At 36.2% G+C, this 15676-nt stretch overlaps 1 protein-coding gene across 2 annotated transcripts in view; it reads right to left on the reverse strand.

Annotated features, from left to right (window-relative positions):
• LOC106870814 (MOB kinase activator 3B) overlaps positions 1-7364 on the reverse strand; it is a 67509-nt gene extending 60145 nt beyond the window's left edge. Inside the window, exon 1 of one of the 2 annotated variants that reach the window (XM_014917034.2) lies at positions 6379-7364. In XM_014917034.2, the coding sequence (XP_014772520.1) occupies positions 6379-6426 (48 nt within the window). In that variant the 5' untranslated portion in view covers positions 6427-7364. The remainder of the gene's footprint in view (positions 1-6378) is intronic. The other variant, XM_014917033.2, reaches the window with a different exon arrangement.
• Between the last annotated feature and the right edge of the window lie 8312 nt (positions 7365-15676).

The following is a 15676-nucleotide window of genomic DNA, read 5'->3' on the forward strand; positions in this document are numbered from 1 at the left end:
GTGCACCAGGTTCCTATCTGATTTGGCAAGGTCTCTACGGCTGAATGCCCTTCCTAATGCCAACCACTCCGAGAATGTAATGGGTGTTTTTTACATGCCACCGGCACAGGTCCCATTGATCTGACACCGGCATCGGTCATGACTACGGTCTCACTTGGCTTGACAGGTCTACACAAGCACAGTATATATCACCAAAGGTCTTGATCACCTGTCACTGCCTCCATGAGGCCCAACGCTTCTTATGACTATTAAAACCTCTGCTTCTCTGAGTTTTGTTGAATGCATTGCAAAGCTCACAACCAAACTTACACAGTATATGAGAACCATTGAGTGAGTCTCAATGCACTGGCTGAAATTGCTGAAGATAGCAACTAGATATCCCTCAAATCACAAATACTACTACCTTACTAGAAAAGCTAAAACATATATTTCCTAAATAGTCTGTAGTTGAAAAGAAAAAGGAACTACTTTAGCATGCAGACTCTCACAGTATTGTGTCTGTAGCTTATGCTGTGAAATTACCTGATTTTGGTTAGGGTTTAGGGTTAGATTGCAAGGTAAATGTAAATGGACAGGTAGCATACATACTGAAGTGGCACCGAGACAACGTTGATATAGATGGAACACTTGTGATTATAGGTCTGCTGGATTAGGGTTGACCCTGGGCTAAAACAGCAACAGACACCTGCACAATGCAATCTTTCTTCTTCTTCATCTCACCTTTTGATGTATCACTCAAACATTTCTCCTTTTCTTATTCTAACCCTACTCCCCCACCCACCACCCAAAAACCTGCCAGAACAATTGCTTGCTAACACACCAGACAGTGTTTAGCCAATAAAAACAGGATTAATTCAGTTTATCACCTCCTCCTATTCTTTTCTTTCTAAACCCTAAGAATAATCTTAGGATAGCGATTACACCCACAGCTATATGTATATAATCCGCCCCATTTCCTTTAAGCACTCTAAGACAGACATGTGGCTGTCATACTTCACAGGTTTCCATTGTGACTGAGGGTAGCTTTCCTATGCCAGTGTGTATGCCAGTGCAACTATTGTGCATTTATGTACGTGTTAAATGGATATGTGAAAGACAACAGGAGAAAGATAGGAATCAGTTTCGATTTTTTTTCTTCTTTTTTAAATAGATCTGATTGTGCAGACCGATAATCAAAGACATTCCATCCATGATCATCCCATCTTTTCTCATAGAATAGACAAAACTTACATCCTTTGTTGTTTTTAAAGTTTTCTTTTTTTTTTGTAGTGGGTATGATGAGGTTTGACTGCTATTTCGAGCCAATCGTGCAACCACTTAGAGACCCCTTTGATGGCTCTTAAGTAGAGACTAAATTCTTCACATGCTAAGTCTGACACCTGTAAATCATTCAATTAAATTAAACCCGAGAAAGATAAGGCATGAACCTCACAACAGGTTCATGCATGCCGAGCCACAGACGACAAAAGGCAGAACCTAGCAATACATGAAAATTTCTTAAATAGGTATGAAACCAGATGGGGTATGAGGGGTGTTTGTGACTTTCATACCTATGGCTTTTTTTGAGATTTTTTTAATGAAAAACATAGATATATGAATGTCGTAAGCACATGAGATGTGAAACGGGCATAGCTGGGATTTGAAACCGTATCAGATTCACTGCTGCACCATATGTAGTTGATATCTCATCTCTGATCACACTATCAGCGTTCACGTCGTGACTATTAGGACAAAGCTTTTGCAAGTTCCAAACTTTCAAAATGTTTTCCTATTACGACAAACAACAACCTGTTTGGATCATTTGGGAAGTAATGGTAGACCCGATCAGTTGTCCCTCAATCCCCAACAGCTCCGCCTGTATCCATTACTACAATGCAATGAAAGAAGAAGAGTTTATGCGTGATTTGAACCTAGATCTGTACGACACCAAGAGTATACCGTTTAAGCTTCCTATCTTATCGTCTTTGTTTTTTTAAGCCAAAACCTCATTAGAATTAGAGAATTTGCAGCTGCTTTAGGCATATTTTTTAATATGTTTGCCCAAAATGATATGAAAACATTCTCTTATATATACATATAAATATGCTTTGTATTTGAAGTATATAAATTAAATTAATATATTATATTGTTGGCATTTGTAATCATGTTTACAACCTCCTTAAATTGAAAGAGTATTTTAAACTGTCAGAAAAGTGAAACCATACAAACAATTACTTAATGCTTTCATTACTGAATATACGCATTTCATAATTTTTTTTAAAGTAACAGAGCTGAGCTATTACATGATATACGTATTCTTTTCCTCTGTGTATATATATATATATATATATATATATATATATACACACACACACACACACAAAACACTGAATTGAGATTTCGTATTTAAAAGTACTTTTTACACTGTTTGACTTTTACTTTTTTCTTTCTTTTTTGTTACAGATTCTGTATCTCTGATATTTAACATATAAAACCACTTAACAGCATTTCTTTAAAGGCCTTATATATATATATATATATATATATATATATATATATAAAGTTCATGGATGGGGGTAAAAATCCATGCTGAAACAACAAGCTCTGTGGTTTTCTGTCACATGCTACTTAAAATAAAAATGATTTCGTAGATAGGTACAAGGCCAGGAGATGGCACAGAAGAGAGAAAGACAGTCAATCAAATCTATCAACATCACTGCTGATCAAGATTTATAACCGAGTCACGAACAAGCTTACAAGTTGATCCAGGAAGGATGAAAGGCAAAGTCGAGCCTGGCAAGATTTGAACAGAGATACAACAAAATACAGTTATTTTATTCTGTCCGATGCTCTTCCAATTTTGACATTTAATATGCAGGGCCCCGTGTAGGAATTTAATCAGATGGGTGCAGAAATTCTTTCGAATCCCTTTTCATGCAGTGTATGTTAGTTTTCGACATTTGCAAATATTTTCAGAGATTCCTGAAAATTCTTGAGCCTCCAACAACTTCCTTTTTGTAGGCCCCGCTTCCACGACTTGGTACAAAGTCCCATATATTTAAGGTGTAAGATAAGGGATGTTAATGAGTTTGTCAAGTTATTTTTGTTGTTTAGGCCTCGGTCAATAGACAGACATAATCAAAAGTGTTTTAGCCGTGACCCCAGCCCATTTCTTAGGCGGTATTCCAAAGACTATTTTTCCTTTATTTAAAATGGCAGGGGATTATTTTAAAGACATTTAGCTACTCCTTTCTACCTGGTTGAAAATACTGCATAGCGGTTCACAAATCGGCTTGAGTTTTCAATAGCATTAACAGCCAACAGAATTGACGAATGACAGTTTGAAGCAGAATTTGAGACCACATTGCGGTCATGGTTTGGCGAGAGTACAAAACAACGACTGGGATGGGTACGATAGAATATATGAAAGTCGAAAAAAGCAAAATAAGGTTATAAGTTAGATACGATGACATATCTCGTACACTAGGCTTGATATACCAAAGTTATTTGAATAAGAAAAAAATAAGGAAAAACAACAGAGTCTTGGTAGCTGTCGCAGATATCATAAGGACGCAAACTTTAAAGCTCAGTGCCCTTTTCTTTTCTGTTTTGTAGTTTTATTAGTCCACTCGGCAGAATATAGTTTATTGGTTGTCTCGCCGACATTTTGAACTGATAAGGCACAGAGCCAGAATAAAATACTACATGACATCCAGTCCGACGCTCTATTTCCGCCAATCCACCACCTAAGAATGGTATTTTAATTTATCGATCCCGAAAGGATAAAAGGCAAAACTGACTTCAGAGGAAGATGAAACAAATACCCACAAGACATATTAAACTGAAAGCTCTTATTAAAGACTTGCATACCTAAGCAAGTCATAGCGATTCCAGCTGGGAATCAAAACCAATCTGCAGAATTGGTCCAGTGATAAATTACTGCTGCATCATATTTCATTGGTAATTAATTATGTCTGATATTCTCAGATAAGTAGGAATTAAAAAGAAAAAGAAAAAAGACGGTGGATTAGCAAAATTGTTAGAGCGTCGACCAAAATTACCCTGCGGTATTACTCCCGGCTCTTTACATTCTGATTTCAAATCTCGGTATCGATAAAATAAAGTATCAATCATGTAGTGGGCAGATCTAATCGACTGTCGGCCTGTGCCAAAATACAGTGTATGCGTATGTGTGGCAGAATACTGTACAGAACAAGTCCCCGTCTAAATATGGGGTTCCGGGAAGTGAAACACCGGTTGGAGTATACTGCCGTTGCATCAACATTATCGATCTGTAACAGTCTATATCATATTGCCAACACTATGCATTCTATATAAAAAAAACGACCCCATTAAATGATGAAGGGATAAGGCAAATGAAAGAGAGACAAGCTTTAACCTGTATGTGTGTGTATACACATGCAAAAGAGTTTTAATAATACATATGAAAAATATATAATTTCTAGTGTGCGTGTGTATGTATATACACACACACACACAATTTCTGGTATGTGTGTGTGTGTGTGTGTGTGTGTGTACACACACACATATATGTACACACTTTTTCAGACTAAATAACCTCACTGTTGATTTAAATATTGTAAATTTAATAGTCAAAGCATTCTTCAGATCTAGATAGGAGATACAGATTTCCATATCATTACAAACACGTAGCATAATGGAAAATTATGACGGCCCGAGGAAGAGTTACTGCAACCGATGCCGTTTCCAAGAAACTCAGCCACCACCGTCATGCAACACTGACGGTGTCAAAGATAGGTTTCGACTGAAATTTTCCATAATAGCGATTTCGAGTTGCACCATGCCTGAAATTTATACGGAAGAAGGAAATGGACGATGAGATATTCGTGCCTTTTTCCTCAGTTCTTAATGTGAGACTGCTACATTCGGAAATTGAAACCGAATAGGCGGAGTCGATGCGCGTAGACGCGAACCACTCTCTTTATTGCACGCGCACTCACTCGCACAATATATAATTATCATCGTTAGTATCATCCATACATAAGAAACCCTAAAAGCATAGGCCATAAAATAGGTTTCGATTCCCACCTGGATTGGAACCACTCCTTGCATAGCTAAATGTATTTATCAAAGATAATGAACATTACAACTTCTCTAGAAAGAAAAAGAAACGAATAAACGCAATACCTGGCTTCATGGCGAACGAAGCATGAGAGAACAATAACACTACTCTATGTATGTAATCTCGATATGGATTTAGTAATAATTTTATATACCATAGAAAGGTGAAAATATGTCACGAATGCTAGTTACTCAGCATGTAATAACAAGTATGATGAAAGGATGTCCGTTTGTCATCGAATATGTCGAAACAAAACCATGTCAAATATTGTAATATCAGCCACGAGACACACACACACACACACATAAAGCAAACACACACGAGCGAACGATGACAAACTGTACACGGTCGCTCGATCTGCTAGAAACAGTAGTTAGATGTTCCTCAAACCACACCCAACCATTAAATAAAAAGTGGAAGACATTGAATGAATGTAATCCCGGACGCACTTATATTCGGAAAAAATGATAAAATAATAAATTAAGTTTGTCACGGCTAGACTACTTTTAATCATAAATCTATATTCAGCGTTGACCTGGAGTTAAAACAATATTCATAGATCCATATTGTCAGATACGGGTGGCTGATATCAAAAATGCATTGCTTATTAGTTTCATTATAACACGGAATTAGACATAAATAAAGCTGATGCTAATTTGATGAGAAGAATCGAGGATGGAAAACTAGGTTCTCACTAACCAAGATTCCTTCCCTCACTATTATTACACTAGTATAATAAAAAATTGTCCGATTATAAAATATTAAGACAAGCCCATCCAAAGTCCTCTCTTCGCTCGCTCGCTCTCTCATATAAACACATGTGTATGTGAAGCATCCTCTAAAATACTTTGATATGCGACATGTTTATAACACAAACGTAACTACATATAAATTACATAAATATTGTATAATTCTGTGTGTGCGTGTGTGTATACATATAGAGAGAAATACTTCTCATCCCGTATTTTAAGTACTGTACATAATATATATATACATATATACACATACATATATATATACATACACATATATACACACATACATATATATACATAGGCGGAAGTATATATATGTATACACACATATATATATACATATATATTGTATAATGTACAGGCACACACGCACGCGAGTGCTCGTGTGTGTGTATATATAAATATATATGGTAATAAGTTCAGTTTAATTACATGAGGTGCAGTGTAAAATGGAAAATAAATTTTAAAAGGTGTATATGAACTATATGAAAAAGATGGAACGATACGAAAACAAAAGAGAAAGCCAAAGCAAACACTAACCTTATCTTTGGAAAAGAATTGCATGAATCCAATTCTTCCTGCCGCCATTTTGAAGTTGCGTCGTGACCTTTGACGCCCGACTTCCTGCCGAAAACACCGGAATGTCGTTGTGATGAGATGCAGTTTTGTGTAAACACAGAAGAAAGGTTGTTGTTGTTTACGTGTTGTAACCACGGCTGATCTTCACTTTACTATTATATTTTTATTTGTTTTTTTTGTTTTGTTTTTTTGCGGCGTTAGTCATATGGCTATTGAAGAACAAAGCATAAAGAAAATCCGTGATTGTCTCTGTTGACAGGGAGAAAATATACATAAATTTAGAAATATATTTCTTTCGGTGCCTTGAAGAAAGAAATTACTTTGAATATTTCAGATAGGATAGAAGTTTTCTCAGAAAAATCAAGGTTAATATTATTGATCACTCTTGATCATGATCGAACAGACCTATTTATGGAAGGTATTCCATCGATGACCATCTCGTCTATCTAATTAACCAATATACTCCCCGCCTTATTAATTTTTTTTTCCGAATAGGATGATTTGAGGAAGATTATTGGCTGTTATTTCTAGCAAGCCAAGCGGTCGCGTTGAGGATGCCACGCTGGAGGTTGTATTAATGTGTTGTTAGGAGGCGATGTACTATTCGTGTTGGCTTTTCTTTACAGTATTTGTTTATCTCTCTCGAAACATTCATTCGTGTGACAGTTTACTCTGCAGTCATACGGTGGCTGATGATATATTTTTGATAACAAACATACATAAACACGCATTTCGTGAAATTAAAAGTATTTTGTTTCGCTTATTTATACAAGTTTGTTACGTTTGTTTTTCTTTTTCGCAAGTTAAATTAATCATTAATGTAATAATAATAATAATAATAATAATAATAACAACAGCAACAATGATTTTAACGTTTCTCAGTCAATAAAGTGTTAGCTTATGGTCATGAGGAAAGTATACTAAATGAGGATACGTTATTTGTCCCGCATGTGACTTACTGAGTTGTAAAATTTCGATTAAATGAGATTGTCCAACTAATTAACAAAGAAAACTCCCTCTACAAACAAGGGAGATAAGTCTAGTAAGATCAGTTGATCGAAATTTTAGAGTAATGCTGGTAATGCAGATTGGATCAGTAAAGCCAACTTCTAAATCTAATATTTAAAGCCAGCTGGTTGGGGAAATCAAGGAACATGTTCCAGTCTTATAAGGCCACCTCAGCGAAGCATATCTGCTCAATTGGCAGTAGAGGTAGTAAGAAACTCTAGGGAGTTGTGTATTTGTCCTTCCACCACTTGACACCCGGTGTTAGTTTATTTACGTCCCTATAACTTCGCGGTTCGACCTAAGGCTGCGATATAATAAGTACCAGGCTTTACCAAAAATATGTACTGGGTCGATTTTTTCGACTATGCGCTTCAAAGAGGTGTCTCAGCATAACCGAAGGCAAATGACTGAAACAAAATTTAAAAAATAAGAAATTACATTCGTAAACACACACACACACACACGTTTTATATATATATATATATATATATATATATATATATATATAATAGAGATTTTCTTAACGAGTTAGTTTTCTATAATATAACACCATTGTCCTCAATGTTTTAAGGCCCTTGTGCGCCTAATAAAAGAAATAATTTTTATCGTTAATACCATTATTTTATTTTATTTGCCAACAACTTTCAGTCAAAGACCACATGAAGTGGACTTTTAAATGTAAAACAGCTTCTGAGTCAGCAAGTGATGGCAGATTTGATGCTTTCTGTTGTTGTTGACATCCCCGTTCTTAATTATTGTTATTGTAGTTACTGATATGAGTCATAGCAAGTGATGATGCGGTTCTACATACTATGTTACACTCACATGTGTTTGAAAATAAGAAAACACGAAGGCTTTTGTGGGTGGAGAGTGCCTGACGGAGTGAGTAGTGGGTGGTTTCGAATCAACGGTAGTTTTACTATTACCGCTGGTGTTGTGGTATATTATTATTACTTTCACATCAGCTCCAGTACTTGACAGGTACTTTATTCTACAAGAAGGAAGAAAGTAAAGTTGTACTTTATTTTACTGGAACTTTATTCTGTCTGAGGAAGCAGAACAAGTATACATTAAAACTTATAACGCAAAGAACTATCGCATTTTGTTCATCGCTCTACGATTTTTCCAATCGAGTAAACATGATCAGATACTTGGGCCGTGACCATCACTCCCAACAACATTATCCAATGCGTCTTTTTTTAAGACTATAAAGTGCAGTTTGAGGGAGATCTAGATCATATTTCTAGCGAGTCTAGCTACTATGAAAAAAACTCGCTTTTTTTTATTGTCATCTCCGTTCTAATTGTTGTAGTTATTCAAATGAGTCATGGTAGTGACTGTTCAATATTGAGAAATACAGGAAAACGAGGGAGTTTATTAGTGAGTGGACAGAAGTGTAAGTGTTCATATGTGAATGAATAAACACGAGTCTGAAAGAAAAATAAAATATCTAAACATACAGTATACTTATTAAACATTTATCGAAATAAATAATTATAAAATACGTTTATAAATAATGATTATCTCCAATTTAGGCAAAAAACTAATAATTTTCAAGTCAGAAGTTAGCCAATATCATCGATCCTCAATACACGACTGATATTCTATTTTTATCGATCCCAAAAAGATGAAAGGCAAAGTTTACGTTACTGTGTTTTGAACACGCATTTTTTTTTTTTTTTTTGTGGGTGCTTTAATGATTTTGCCAATCCAACTCCCACATAATAATTATTATCTTTTTTCTTGCCCAAGAACTACAGAGGGGGTGATGGATATATGTCATCGAGGAGGTTAGATAGGGCGTCGGATAAAACAGCTTGCGGTATTTTAGTTACGGTCTGGGTTCTTTCTTTCTTTCTTTTACTTTTCTTTTTTCTTTCTCTTTCTTTTTTTTTTGTTTCTTTTTCCAGTTTCGTACTGCAATCGATTTGATGTTTCTAAGATACAATCTAGATGCGAATAGAATTATAACAGAAGAGTATCTTCATTGAAGACCCGCTTTGAGATATAGTAAAAAGCACGTGGCCCATAGTTGATAAATAAATACGGGAGGCAGTATATTATTGATAGCTGCATTGAATGGATCAATTAAATGTAGGCTCCCTAGTAAACAGCAATTTCTCACATTGGATTAAGACCGGTGCGCGGAGAGAGTGGGGGTTGTAGCCGATTGGATCTATAGTCGGCGCTTGATTAATGCTTAGTTTATCGATCCCTGGCAGATGAAAGGCAAAGTCTTCTTCAGCGGGACTTCCCTTGTTAATTGTTTCTGATTTATTTAGTAATTGATAGTTTCTGATAAGCTAGTAATATTGGGGGATCAGTATTAGTTGATGCTACCAATGTTTAACTGATACTTCATATTATCGACCAGTGGTTGACAGTGATAGGGTTTAAACACAAGGCGTAAAGAGTCAGAAGAAATATACCGCTAGGCATTTTACCTAAGTCTCTAACGATTCTGCCAACTCGTCGCTTTTCCCTGGTTAATAATGATTGTTTGTAAAAGAGTTTATATTTTTGAGAAAACAGGAACTTTTTGGAAGGGACATGACTTACATTTTCTCCTTTGCTGAGGATCAGTGGTGGATCTTTCTGAATTTTAGGATCTTTTTGAATTTCTAAAGTTTCCAGATATTTTTTCAATTATTATTATTATTATTGAGTGAGAGAGCAGTGCATGCCATCAAAGTGACACTGGGGTAAAATATACGAAGCCCATTATACCCATCATGACTACCCATCTGATAAGGGTACACCAGGTACATGCATCACAACCATATGTGCGCGACATGGTGATCTCATATCAAGATAAACAGCGCATGACCTCGCAGGTGGGGCCCTGTTAGAATTTTCTTCAGGTCGAGTAGCCCATCCCTCTCAAAAGGTCCCTGAATAAAGTTTGTTTAAGGATGTTGAGCAAAACTACCATGTTTCCAAAGATGAATTATCCAAACCCCAAAGAATTCCTCTCAACACATGGCTATGATGCTCCCACACTACTTCTGCTCGTGATCAGAGATGCACATATCGTCAGCCACCAAGGGACATGCTCAACTGGTTAAGGTCAAACAACTGACAAGCAAATCTGTGGTATTAAGCAGAATATTTGCTGCAGCCCATCTTTTTATACCAAGACAAAACAATGTACATAACACTTCCAATCAATTAAGATCAGAAGCCATGAGAACCACTGCCTCAGAAGCCATATTATTATTATTATTATTATTATTATTATTATTATTAGTAGTAGTAGTAGTAGTAGTTGTTGTTGTTTTAGGTGGGGAGAGCCTATCAGATATTCACGGGTTTCCCCTTGCTCTCCAAGCCCCTGCAGCGATGTACCACCCAAACCGCACCCCAACTTACAAGCCACGCTTTGATCGAATGTTAGTTTGATCACAGTTGACCCGTGGTTAAACGACAACAATAAAGTACACGACTGACAAGTAAAAATAACATTTGTCTTCGTTTCTTGTCTGCTGTTCGCGAGATGTATCGTTTGTTCTTTCCATTTCGATTATGTAACGCATGTAATAGGGGTAGATACATGTAACTACTTATGTAATTGTGAAAGAAAAGTTATTTAGTTAGTAAAAGATGTTTTTAAGGTCTGTGTTCACAATGATAATGCAAGCCTGACATAAGGTGTCTTCAGCGTATGTGGAAGGCAAATATGAACTGAAATAAAGGGTGATGTCGTATATTAATAAGTTGATGTTGTGTGATATATAAAATCTCTGAGATACAGAAGAGATGACATAATGTGATTCAGAGACAACGCAAACACACCATAGCTTGCTCCGAATCCAAGAAGTGAAAGACAGATGATGCTAATGGGTGGGGAACGTAGCTACGGAGTTTCTTAAGCCAGACACAATGGAAGGCTTTGCTTTTGTGAAGGGAAAGAAGCAGTTCTCATACAACAGAGTCGGTTACCTTGATACTGCATTTATCTTTCACCTTCACTACCATTCCTTTTTATTTTCCCTCTTTGTCTTTCGTGAGAGCATGTATTTTCTTTACTTCCCCTCCCCTATCACTCTTTCTATAGTATATATCGCATTATCAACCCTTCTCTCTCTCTTTCTCCCTTCCTCCTCACTTTCCTCTCTCTGTCTTTGACCGTATGTCTGTCTCTGTCTATCTGTCTCTGTCTCTCTCTATCTATCTATCTATCTACCAAGTTGTCCACACACTCCCTTTTTACTCCTACTCTTTTTTTTACTTTTTTTTTTCTTAACCTCTTTTTTTAGGGGTTAGGACGACATATACACACAGACACATGCGACATGTAGATATTCAATTATATATATAAACACAAGCTTTTATTTTATGTATGTACGTATGTATGTATGTAAATAAAATAAGCACCGGCAAAAAGGTAAATAAAATAAGCACCAGATTTATAGAAATAAATCCTGACGTCGATTTCTTCGACAAACCCCCGTCATTACGGTGTCCCAGCACGCCGCAGTCGAGTGAGTGTGCTGTCAACGTGTAGGTGTGGGAGTGTGCAAGAGCGAGAGCGTGCGTGTGTGCAAGCAAGCGTTTCGAGTTGCCAAATTTAAAGTTAATGGGAGACAAATCTTGCTTTCTTTAATGTCAATGATCTCCCTTGTACTATATTTATACATATACCCTTTGCATTTCATAGAACTAATTGTGAACAATAGCGTCGAATAGACCGCTCGTTCATTGTACTTTCAATGGTTGTGGTATAAAGTGTGTGTGTACTTATATTTCTTTACTTGTTTCAGTAGTTTTACGGCGGCCATGCTGGAGCACAGCCCTGAGGAGTTTTAGTCGAACAAATCGGCCACAGGACATATTTTTTTAAAACCTAGTACTTAAACTATCAATTTTTTTTTTGCTGAATCGGTTGTCAGGTGATGGTGGTGAGGGGACAAACATAGACATAATGATGCATACACACACACACACGGGTTCCTTTCAGTTTCCGTCTACCAAATCAACTCAGTTAATTAATTAGTTATTTAGTTAGTTAGATAGTTTAGTGGTTAAGTAGTTATTAAAAAAATTAATTACTTAATTAGTTAATTGGCTAGTTAGTGCTGAGGAGGTGAAGAAAGGGGAGCGAAGGAGGTGGAGGAAAGACTTCCTGGAAAAGTACGAGGAGGGGAGGGGAGGGACATGGGGGAAAGGAAGGGAGGAAGACTTCCTGGTTAAGTCCGAAAAGGGGAAGGAGAGGAGGGACAACCTGGAAAAGTCCGAGTAGGGAGAGGGGGACTTACTGGAAAAGTACGGGGACAGGCGTAGGGGAGGAAGGACTGCCTGGAAAAGTCCGAGATGTGAGCGGGACTTCCTGGAGAGAGGAAGGACTTCCTAAAAAAGTCCTAGGAGGCGGGTGAGCGGGACTTGGTGTGGAAAAGTCCGAAGACGAGGAGAAAGTGAAGGACAAGTCCAAGGAGAGGGAAGGGTAGGACGGGTGAGTGGTACTTCCTGAAAAAGGGGTCCATCCTTGGAATGTTTCATGAAGTTCCTCCCTCCTCACCCCTTCCAACTTTTCCTCTCCTCCTCGGACTTTTCTAGGAAGTCCTCATCTTCCCCCTCCTCGGATTTTTGCAGGCAGTCCTTCCTCCCTTTCCTTCCCTCTAACGCTTACAGTTCGTTTTTGTTTGGATTTGTAGTGACTTTGTGGGCTTCAGTTGTGTGTGGTTGATGTCATTGCCATCGTTTGGCCATTCACCTTTCCATGCTTGCAAGAATTGGACAAAGTTTATTGAGGTAGATTTACTTCAGTCACTTGCACGTTAATTTCAGATTGCCTTTTGATGTTTGTGGAAGATACCCATATGTTTATATTGTATCAAGATGAAATAGCAATCAAAGAAAATTAAGTTTCTGTATGAAGGTAACAAGACAGTATTGTAAAAGTGATTCTCCAAACATTTTATATAAGAATAATTATTTTTACCAATTTGGTACACTACTATCTATATCCTGGCTTTTGAACTGTTATGCCATGTTCTTTTATGTCTCCTGTGTGAGGTATCTAAAAGGGTTGGCAAAAGGAAGGGCATCAAGCTATAAAATACCATGGAAACCGCATCCAATCCATACTAACATAGGAAAGTTGATGCCAGATGATAATGAATGATTTGGTAGAGTTGTGAAACCTGAATTCTCGCGGCCATTTTGGAGCAAGAAAAAACTAATACATCATGCATTAAGACATTTCAAATTAACTTATTTTTGTGCTAAATGTTACAGTTTACATTCATCATTCTTGCACATGTTCAGTCCACTACTGGATGAAGGCCTCAACATCATCTTTCCACCAACCAAGGTCTGATGTTTTCCTCATCCATATTTGAGTGCCGAAGCATTTAACAAAATCTTCATTCCAACTTCTGCATGATGTTCCCCTCCTTTTTCCGGACCTGGTCTCCACTCTCTCAGTTTTCTTTTCCATTTATTATCCTTTCTTCTGAACACGGCCCAAGAAAGACCATTTCAGAAATTTTATTTTCCAGATAATATCCATTAAACCTATTGCCACACTTACCCTGTTGTTTTGCCATTTATCCATTTTGTTAATCTTCAGCATTCTTTTATCCATGACTCCCTGTGTTGCTCTTAAATGCTTTTCAAAAACAGTTTACATTAACAAATCGGAAACAAGAATAAAAATTAGATTAAGAACCTCCTCATTTATCTTTATTGACATTAAGAGATTGATAAGTATTATTTATTGTTACATAAAAAGGAAAATATAATCAGATTTTATATTCACTGGTTAGTTTCAGTAACATTGTGAATAAAATAAAAAAAAATATATGAAGCCATGCTCACTGGCATATAAATGATATAGACCTACTAGCAGACACTAGAATTTAAATTCACCTAAACTGGCTGTCATGCACACAAATCTGCATGCTGAATGAGCAGAAAATCTTGCAAACATTTAGAATAAATCAGAAGACTTACATTTACCAGAGAAAAAAATTGAAGGCTAAAAAAAAATTGTACTGGAAAATGTAAGAGTTAACTTTTAACTACACAACAAGGGCTGTCTATCCAATGATAATACAAATAATCACAGGATATGAATTTCAGTAGAACAAAGTAATTTTTGGTTTTATTTATTGAAAAGAAGAAGAATGAGTAATGAAGGAAGAAGGCGGAGTTTGTGTCTATACCAATTGATTAAAAAAAAAAACAAAAACAAAAAAGGTAATTCATTTACATGTTGAAACAGTTAAACATTTTCAGAACAAACCCAACTTGTTCTATTGTCTCTTAAAACCATGATCCATATTAGATGAAACAACCTTCAAGAATTGACAAGTGAAAGTTTTACTTCTTTTCAGCTGAATATTTCTGTCCTGCAAGACTTCTGTTGTTGTATACTCCTGTCCATTAATGCTTTCATTCTTGAATACCTCCATTCTACAATGAATGTAAACTCCCTTCATTTTTTTGAAATCACATCTTCCAATTTCATGCTAATATTTAAAGGATGAAGAACCCATTAACACTTTTTTTTTAATCCATGTTATTATTGAAAAACACTGCCTTTGTTGGAATTAATTTTGAAAATAATAATTTAGCAAAATTACTTCTTATAATTAATCTGGTGTTTGAAGCATAAATTAATTGAAATCTTGATGGAAGGTTTTAATTTAGATCACTTTAACAGGAAGTTTTGTATTATAGAAAGAGGAACAATATCAGGCAGGTTGATATCAAAAGGGCTGAAAAGAATAGATGGCAGTCAGGGTGAAATGAAGGGGTCCCAACAGGATAAATACCTGTACAAGTATCAGTTTGATGTTTCAACAGAAACAACATTTGAAAACTTAGATTTCTTTCTAAACCATATCAGTGTAAGATGACATCTGTATCAGAAAAATTGTCCAGTAATTCAAAAGAAAAAGAAATCACTATTTATATTGATTCTCTTAAAGTTAGCAGTAATGTTACTATTGGGTTGGTGCATAATTACTGCGGCTTTTTTACAGCAAATTTCATTCAACAAAAACAATAACAATGTTTAACAAAACCATTTTTTAAATGAAAGTCTGACCGCCTGCCAAGCAAATGGGAAGCAGTAATTGAAGTAGATGGTGAATATGCTCCGGAATAATTATTTAAAGATGCTTTTGTTACATGTTGTTATTGTTTTTGTTGAATAAAATTTGTTGAAAAAAAGCCGCAATAATTATGCACCAACCCAAAAATTTTAGTTTCAGAAGTAAACGAGAGAGAGAAAAAAAAAAAAAAAAAA

The sequence above is a fragment of the Octopus bimaculoides genome, chromosome 15 (assembly GCF_001194135.2).
Source record: "Octopus bimaculoides isolate UCB-OBI-ISO-001 chromosome 15, ASM119413v2, whole genome shotgun sequence".
Taxonomy (NCBI): domain Eukaryota; kingdom Metazoa; phylum Mollusca; class Cephalopoda; order Octopoda; family Octopodidae; genus Octopus; species Octopus bimaculoides.